This window comes from Colobus angolensis, unplaced genomic scaffold (genome assembly GCF_000951035.1).
Source record: "Colobus angolensis palliatus isolate OR3802 unplaced genomic scaffold, Cang.pa_1.0 Scaffold316, whole genome shotgun sequence".
Lineage (NCBI taxonomy): Eukaryota > Metazoa > Chordata > Mammalia > Primates > Cercopithecidae > Colobus > Colobus angolensis.
The window spans coordinates 909,505-918,952 of record NW_012116444.1 but is presented as its reverse complement, the minus strand read 5'-3'; the positions used below and the strand labels follow the sequence as shown (position 1 = coordinate 918,952).

Here is a 9,448-nt window from a genome sequence, read left to right as displayed (position 1 = left end):
ATGTTAGCCAGGATGGTCTCGATCTCCTGACCTCATGATCTGCCCACCTCGGCCTCCCAAAGTGCTGAGATTACAGGCGTGAGTCACCGCGCCAGGCCAAAACCTGTTTCTTTAAGTAGTAAAAATTATTCAAAAAGGAAAAAAACCTTATATTTCTTTTCCATATAATTAGAAGAAACAGAAAAAATACTCAGGGGCAGAAAACTAAGCAACTGCAGTAATGGATATTGATGCTGTGAACACTTAGAGCCCATAGCAGCATAACAGACATGCAATTTAAGAATGAATTCCCTGCCCCATGGGTAGAAAGGAGTATGAAGAAACTATGAGCTGAAAATGGAACATTCTTCAAGATACAGTAAGTGAAAAAAGCAAACCACAGAACCATGTGTATAACCTGTTACATAAAAATAGGAGAAAAGGAATATACATATTTGGGAATACACAAAATATCTCTGGAAGGATACTTTAGAAATCAGTAACACTGGTCCGGGGGTTGCAGCTCATGCCTGCAATCCTAGCACTTCGGGAGACTGAGGAGGGAGGATCACTTGAAGCCAGGAGTTTGAGACCAGCCTGGGGAACAGGTTTTCTTTTTTTAAAAGAAAAAAAAATTTTTTTAATCAGTAACACTGATTGTTTCTGAGAAGAATTGGGTCTTGGGGAACAAGTGTAGGAGAGAAGGCTTTTACTGTATATTATTTGAATCATCTGAATTTTGAACTATGTGTTTCTATTCAGAAAACAAATAATTTTTTTAAAAAATAAATTTCCTTGGCTGGGCGTGGTAGCTCACACCTGTAATGCCAGCACTTTGGGAGGCTGAGGCGGGCAGATCACAAGGTCAAGATATCAAGACCATCCTGGCCAACATGGTGAAATCCCATCTCTACTAAAAATACAAAAATTAGCTGGGTGTGGTGGCGGGCACCTGTAGTCCCAGCTACTCGGGAGGCTGAAACAGGAGAATCACTTGAACCCGGGAGGCGGAGGTTGCAGTGAGCTGAGATCGCACCATTACACTCCAGCCTGGTGAGAGAGCGAGGCTCTGTCTCAAAAAAAAAAAAAAAATTTTTTTCAAGAGTAGAGATGTCCTCAACTGAGGCATAGAAATACTGAGCAAAAACTCCAAACCAAGGCAAAAATACCGAACCTGTAAACCTCTGAAATATATGAATCAATCCAATGAAAAGCATACATTTATTAAGCAACTAAAACGGATTGGGCACAGTGGCTTACGCCTATAATCCCAGCACTTCAGGAGGCCAAGGTGGGCAGATCGCTTGAGCCCAAGAGTTTGAGCCTCGGCAACATGGCGAAACCCAGTGTCTACAAAATATACAAAAAATTTGCCAGGCGTGATGCCGCACGCCTATAGTCCCAGCTACCTAGGAGGCTGAGGTGGCAGGCTCACCTGAGCCTGGGAGTCAATGCTGCAGTGAGCCAAGGTTGCACCACTGCACTCCAGCCTAGGTGACAGAGTGAGATCCTGTTTCCAACTATAATTCAACACACTACTCGAGAATCTATCAGAGATTCAAAAATAAATAAAACTCAGACCATATATTACTACCAGCTCCTTATCTCAATACAAAGCTTATTTATCAGGAAAGCCATTCGATTAAAATTAAATTTAACTAGCCAATACCTTTGAGTACCCAGAGAAGTCCAGCAACAACACGAAGTCTTAACCAATATTAATAGAAGTATTTCTGTGGGTCACAAGCAACAGAAAATTCCTAGGAACTTTACTAAATTTAAAGAAATGTATTTACATCTCCTTCTTACTTCCTATACTCACCAGCGATTTTAAGGTGTGCGTTGAAATGTTTATGTGTCAGCAGAGGCTCCGGCAACTCTCCTAGAAACATCTTCAGCAAAGTGGCAACATCATTTGAGTGAAACTCCCCTGATTCCAAGTCAACGTCAGTTCCATTATTGAGAGCATCCCTTAAAATTTGCTGTCGGACACTATTACCTGGTACTCTAAACAAACCCTCTACTCGTAAGTCTGTTTAGCATAAAAGAAAGCAGAGGACAGGCAAAAAGGAAGCAGAAATATTATGATTAAAATACACGGTCTAAAGACTACACTTCAAAGACCTTTTTACAAAGCCTTTCAAGTAAGTTTTTGCCTTTTTTCATCAGTGTAGTTTAGAACCCACAGACCTCCTGAGGAGACATATCTGAACGCCCCTGGGCACTTTGAGATCTTCCAAACTAAAAGGTAGTCCTCCCAGAAGTCATTCAATCTCCTGAGGTATGTACAGACAATCTGAATTTAACCCAATCAATGGTCAGGATTAGCTTGAAAAATAATTTTTTAAAAAGCCAAATCTCAGCCGGGCTCGGTGGCTCAAGCCTGTAATCCCAGCACTTTGGGAGGCCAAGACGGGTGGATCACGAGGTCAGGAGATCGAGACCATCCTGGCTAACATGGGGAAACCCCGTCTCTACTAAAAAATACAAAAAACTAGCCGGGCGAGGTGGCAGGCGCCTGTAATCCGAGCTACTCGGCAGGCTGAGGCAGGAGAATGGCGTAAACCCGGGAGGCGGAGCTTGCAGTGAGCTGAGATCCGGCCACTGCACTCCAGCCTGGGTGGCAGAGCAAGACTCCGTCTAAAAAAAAAAAAAAAAGCCAAATCTCCCTAAAGACCTCTTCTTCTTTATCCCAGACTTCATTTTGAGGGGCTACATACAGCTGTGGATGTTTCTGGCTCTTATAAACTGTTTTCCCAGCCCAGAATGAATCCAGAGTCTCTGTACTGCTCCAGGAATTAGAACTCTAATGTGTCAAATTCCTAAGAGATTCCCAGAAGCTTTAGGGTAATCCCAACTATTCATCCTTAGGCCAGGCTCAATAGCTCATGCCTATAATCTCAACACTTTGGGAGGCCTAGGCGGGTGAATCACTTGAGCACAGTTCAAGACAAGCCTAGGCAATATGGCAAAACCCCATCTCTACAAAAAACTACAAAAAGTAGCCGGGTGTGGTGGTGCAAGCTTGTGATCCCAGTTACTAGGGAGGCCGAGGTGGGAGAATCACCTGAGCCTGGGAGGTCAAGGCTGCAGTGAGCCAAGATCGCACCACTGCACCCCAGCCTGGGTGACAGAATGAGACCTTGTCTCAAAAAAAAAAAAAAAAAGTAAAGAGTGTGTTTTAAGCATAGAATTCTGGAGAAAAAAGATATCATGCTCTCTTAAATAAATGCAACAATTCTTTAGGGACAACATATTTTTCCAGAAGAAATGTCTCTCTGAGGCAAGAGGTAAATGTGACTTCATAGACACGGTCTAATTTATATACACTTTGAGAGTATAAAGCAAATGAATATGAGATGAAGTTTGAAAGGACATATATTTTAAAATATGCCATCTGAAATGAACACTGGTTAGTTCCTTTGATGGTTAATTGGCACCTACTAACTCAAGGCAGTTAGCTCTCAACAGAAAACAGAATTCTTCATTAAACAAAGAACGATAAAATTTCAAGTAGTCTTACTTTTGTGTAGATACTCAATCAGTTGGTATATCTGGGCAATGCCTTCCTCTGTCAGTGGGGATCCAAATATCACTCCTTTTTCTGAAAAACCATATGATATGACAGGGCTATTTCACACAAATAGTACAAAATTATCATACTTAAAACCACTCAAGCATCCTATTTTACAATTCAGCAAGCGTTTTCACATGGTCAGTAAACAAAAACCTTAGAACTGGAAGTGCACCAGAAAATGCAAGCAGGATAACTCTCAATCAGCTTTCTCCAAGTTCAATATTAGACTGTAGGTTCTTTGAAGGCAAATACCATCTTCTTTTTTAAGAAGCATATATCTAGTAAGTAAGAAGGAGATATCTAGCATGTTAGTATTTAATTTAACAAACAAACAGAAAGCCAGGCATGGTGGCTCACACCTGTAATCCCAGTGCTTTGGAAGGCTGAAGTGGGAGGACTGCTTGAAGCCAGGAGTTTGAGACCAGCCTGGGCAACATAGTGAGACCCCATTTCTACAAAAAATAGAAGACAGTCAGGCATGGCATCATGCATCTGTAGTCCCAGCTACTGGGAGCTGAGACAGAAGGATAGATTGAGCCCAGGAATTCAAGGCTGCAGTGAGGTATGACACCACTGCGTTCCAACATCGGCAACAGAGTGAGACCCCATTCCTGAAAAAAAAGAAAATCCAAGCTTTCTGTTCTATAGTCTCTAGCTATGTAACTATGGTTTTTTAAAGATCATTTTCACATATTAATAGGGCACGAAAATCAAGATGCCCCTGATAACTACCTAAGTTAATCATGTCATCATCTCTCAGGGACTGAAAATATTTGCTTTAGTTTAATTATTTACTTATCTAGATAGTTTTTACAATTTGTATTACAATTACCTAAGGTGTTACTACTTATAAAAACTGAAAAAAACGGCCAAAAAAAAGCTCTAAGTTAATAGCAACTCTTCAGTGAATGTGTAGATGTTGAGAGAGAAGCCCAGGGAGCAGCTGAGGCCTGCCCACCCTTCACAGACACATCTCCTACCCTTTCGCTTGAGAGACATGAGAGACCGGAAGAATCCTGATGCTGGGCCGGCCCCGCCGGGCAACTTAAGGTCCACTTCCCCCATCAGCTGAGCCAACTCAGTTCCAGGTAAATCGATGAGCCTTGTGATATTGCTGACCACCAACTCAGTGAAAACCTCAGGTTTCTCATGTCGGAGTTTCTCCACAAAAAAGTCAGGATTAAAGATAATGGGCTGACCTCGAAGGGAAGAATCATTGCAGATCACAAAACTGCAGATGGCATCACTGAAAAACACAGAAGAAAATCTTTTGGGACATGATTTTTGTATGTTTCTTATGCACTACTCATTGGGTTACTTGGTCCCGACTCCACGCAAAGGCAGAGGTTTCCTTATAGTCTGCTTCCTTTAATTGAGCCAGATGCCCTTGAACACTGTTCCTTATAACCACAAAGCCTCACAGAGGGGAAGGCATTTACAGCTACACAAAACGGTAATTAATTCCGCTTTTCCCATGTCCACAAATAGGTTTTACTTTAAAAACCTTCAATTCTGGATGCCTCTGACCATCCATCACCATCTAAGTCCAACCTCTGCTCAGACAGGTTCTTCTCTCTAGGGCTCCTGATCTTAGCTGAGTCTCCACTCCTACATTACATTGGGCTATACTCCTGGCAAAGCTCCTTTGAATCTCAGAAATATTTTCTTCCCTGTTCTTTGTTTCCCAATGCCTACTTTACCCCTGTATTAGTTCATTTTCATACTGCTATGAAGAAATACCCAAGACTAGGTAATTTATAAAGAAAAAGCGCTTTAATGGACTCACAGTTCCACATGACTGGGGAGGCCTCACAATCATGGCAGAAGGCGAAGGAGGAGCAAAGGCACATCTTACACGGTAGCATGTTGGGAACAGGCACCAAAATCCAGCCATAAACTGGCCCCAAAACTGGCCATAAACAAAATCTCTGCAGCACCGTGACATGTTCATGATAGCCATGACGCCCACGCTGGAAGATTATGGGTCTACCTGAATGAGAGCAAGGAACCCCTGGCCCACCCAGGGTGGAAAACCCCTTAAAGGCATTCTTAAAACCACAAACAATAGCAAGCACAATCTGTGCCTTAAGGCCATGCTCCTGCTGCAGATAATTAGCCAAACCCATCCCTTTATTTTGGCCCATCCTTTTGTTTCCCATAAGGAATACTTTCAGTTAATCTATAATCTATAAAAACAATGCTTATCACTGGCTTACTATTAATAAACACATGGGTAAATCTCTGTTCAGGGCTCTCAACTCTGAAGGCTGTGAGACCCCTGATTTCCCACTTCACACCTCTATATTTCTGTGTGTGTGTGTCTTTAATTCCTCTAGCACTGCTGGGTTAGGGTCTCCCTGACCAAGCTGGTCTCAGCAAGTTGTGGGGCCCGAATCCAGGTCAAAAGGTCGCCGGAGCGATGGTTGGAGAACATGGAAAACTAAGGTGGAGAACACCCAAGTACTCTTAAAGCAATCCCCGTGGTGATTAAGAAGGGGAGCTCGAGGCCGGGCGCAGTGGCTCAAGCCTGTAATCCCAGCACTTTGGGAGGCCGAGATGGGCAGATCACAAGGTCAGGAGATCGAGACCATCCTGGCTAACCCGGTGAAACCCCATCTCTACTAAAAAAAAAAATACAAAAAACTAGCCGGGCGAGGTGGCGGGCACCTGTAGTCCCAGCTACTCGGGAGGCTGAGGCAGGACAATGGCATGAACCCAAAAGGCGGAGCTTGCAGTGAGCTGAGATCCAGCCACTGCACTCCAGTTTGGGTGACAGAGCAAGACTCCGTCTCAAAAAAAAAAAAAAGAAGGGGAGCTCGGAAGCATCAGGGTAACAATGGGACAAGTGTGGGCTCTGGTTCGTTCCACCATGGAACCTTTTCACATTAATGATGAGGAGGAAGGAGAGTATAATGAAGTAACAGAAGAGGTTACAGAGCAGGTTTGTTTGCCAGCTAAAGCTAAAGCAGCAAAGGAGGGAGAGGTTCATCCCTACCTTTCTGTATCCCCTCATTATTATTTTGAAGAAAAAGAGTGGCTTGACCCTCCAGATCTTTCTTTTCCAGAGGACACTGGGCGAAAAGTAGTTGCCCCAGTGACTGTTCGAGCAGTGCCTCGAGCAACTGCTCTTAGTTCTATTCAGGCAAGAATTCAGCAAGCTAGACGAGAGGGTGATATAGAGGCTTGGCAGTTCCCTGTTAGAATACACCCCCCAGATCAACAGGGAAATATTATAGCTACATTTGAGCCTTTTCCTTTTAAATTACTCAAAGAATTTAAACAAGCTATAAATCAGTATGGACCAGGTTCTCCTTTTGTAATGGGACTGTTAAAGGATGTTGCTGTTTCCAGTCACACGATTCCTACTGACTGGGATGCTCTTACTCGAGCTTGTCTAACTCATGCTCAGTTCTTACAATTTAAAACTTGGTGGGCAGATGAAGCTTCCATTCAGGCTGTTCGAAATGCCCAGGCCCAACATCAAATTAATATAACTGCAGACCAACTTTTGGGGGTTGGCAGCTGGGCTGGTTTAGAAGCACAACTGGTCATGCAGGATGATACCATACAACAGCTTAGGGGAGTGTACATTAGAGCTTGGGGAAAAAATCACTTCAGGTGGAGAACAATATCCTTCCTTCACTGCTACAAAACAGGGATCGAGAGACCCATACATTGATTTTATAGCTCGGATACAGGAGTATCTTAAACAGATGATTGCAGATTCGGCTGCTCAGAATATAGTGTTGCAGTTATTAGCTTTCGACAATGCTAATCCCGATTGCCAGGCTGCTCTGTGACCTATCAGAGGGAAAGCACATTTAGTTGATTATATCAAGGCCTGTGATGATATGGGAGGTAATCTGCATAAAGCTACTTCGTTGGCACAGGCAATGGTAAGACTGAGAGTGGATAAAGGAAATACTCTGTTTCCTGGAGCTTGTTTTAACTGGGAAGCATGGTCATACTAAAAAAGAATGTAGAAAAAATCAGCAAGTCAAGTCACCCGATAGGGGAAAAAAGAATACTGCTGAGACTGAAATATGTCCAAAATGTAAAAAAGGAAAACACTGAGCTAATCAGTGTCACTCTAAGTTTGATAAAGAAGGGAAACCTAGGCCGAGTACAGTGGTTCACACCTGTAATCCCAGAACTTTGGGAGGCCAAGACGAGCAGATCACGAGCTCAGGAGATCGAGACCATCCTGGCTAACATGGCGAAACTCCATCTCTACTAAAAATACAAAAAATTAGCCGGGTGTGGTGGCAGCCACCTGTAGTTCCAGCTACTTGGGAGGCTGAGGCAGGAGAATGGCATGAACCCAGGAGGCGGAGCTTGCAGTGAGCCGAGATCGCACCACTGCACTCCAGCCTGGGCGACAGAGCGAGACTCCGTCTCAAAAAAAAAAAAAAAAGGAAGGAACCCAATTTCGGGAAATGCCATGAAGGGCCCGTCCCAGGCCCCATTCTAAACCGAGGCATTTCCAGCTCAGGCCATTCTCTCACCCCCCATACAATGTCTGTCCCCCGCCACAGCCAATAGTGCCACAGTAGATTTATGCTGCACAAAAGCTGTGAGTCTTCTGCCTGGGGAACTGCCACGAAAGGTCCCAACAGGAGTCTATGCTCCCTTGCCAGCAGGGACAATAGGAATACTTTTTGGAAGGTCTAGTTTAAGTTTAAAAGGGGTACAAACACATATAGGAGTCACTGATTCATATTACAATGGGAAATTCAAATTGTTACATCTACTTCTGTTCCCTGGAAAGCAGAGCCAGGATAGCACATAGCAGGGCCATGATAGCGCATAGCAGAGCCAGGATAGCACATAGCACAGCTCCTGATTGTGCCGTATGTGGGAATGGGAAAAAGTGAAATTAAATGAACAAGAAGATTTGGAAGCACAAATAAACAAGGCAAAGCAGCTTACTGGGTAAATCAAGTTACTAATAAATGCCCTACCTGTGAAATAACTATTCAGGGAAAGAAATTTAAAGGTTTGGTAGATATAGGAGTCAACATTTCAGTCATTTCTATAGCACTGGTCGTCCACATGGCCAATTCAACCCACTCAATCTGACATAGTTGGAGTTGGTAAAGCCCCTGAAGTATATCAAAGTGTTATATTTTGCATTGTGAGGGGCCCGATGGACAACCTGGGACTATTCAACCAATTGTAATTTCTGTACATATAAATTTATGGGGAAGAGATTTATTACAACAACAGGGAGCACAAGTTCTAATTCCAGAACAATTATATAGCCCTCAAAGTCAACATATGATGCATGAAATGGGGTATGTCCCTGGTATGGGACTAGAAAAAATTTGCAAGGTTTGAAAGAACTGCTTCAAGTGGAAAGACAAAGTTCCTGCCAAAGATTAGGATATCATTTTTGATGGCAGCCATTGTTAAGCCTCCAGAACTTATACCTGGTTAACAGATAAGCCAATGTGGATAGAACAATGGCCACTAAGTGTTTGGATGAACGGAGGCAAGATGGTGCACTTTCGGGTTCTTCTTCACCACCAGCTCTTCCTGCACATGTGAAAATGCAGCCGGCGCCTAGGAAGGTGCAGATCAAACTGGGCATGCGCCAGGTGACGTCAATCTGAAGAGACCAAGATTTACCTGGTCGCACCTGCGGAACGCCCCCCGACACGCCCGTGCCCCGCCTATTGCCCTCCCACTCCTAGAAAAGCCGCTCTCCGCCAGTGAGCCACGCGGCCTTCCTGAGTCCTCACTCCTGTCGGGATGTCAGGACAGCAGGAACTCCGTCCGAGAGCCCCACCGGGGGACTCTGTCGGCCTTCTTTGCCGGAGGCTGACAGACCTCTTCCCCACACCTTAGGTTACCAAAAATAAATCTGCAGTTTTGCTCCTACACTTGCCTACC

The 9,448-nt window shown here is 43.9% G+C and overlaps 1 protein-coding gene across 1 annotated transcript in view; it reads right to left on the bottom strand.

The window, feature by feature from the left end:
• ARHGAP19 (Rho GTPase activating protein 19) overlaps positions 1–9,448 on the bottom strand; it is a 91,446-nt gene that overhangs the window by 42,049 nt on the left and 39,949 nt on the right. The window contains exons 2-4 of the mRNA XM_011951196.1: positions 4,537–4,802; positions 3,503–3,583; positions 1,802–2,011 (exon numbers count right to left, since the gene is read on the bottom strand). Of these exons, the coding sequence (XP_011806586.1) occupies positions 1,802–2,011; positions 3,503–3,583; positions 4,537–4,802 (557 nt within the window). The remainder of the gene's footprint in view (positions 1–1,801; positions 2,012–3,502; positions 3,584–4,536; positions 4,803–9,448) is intronic.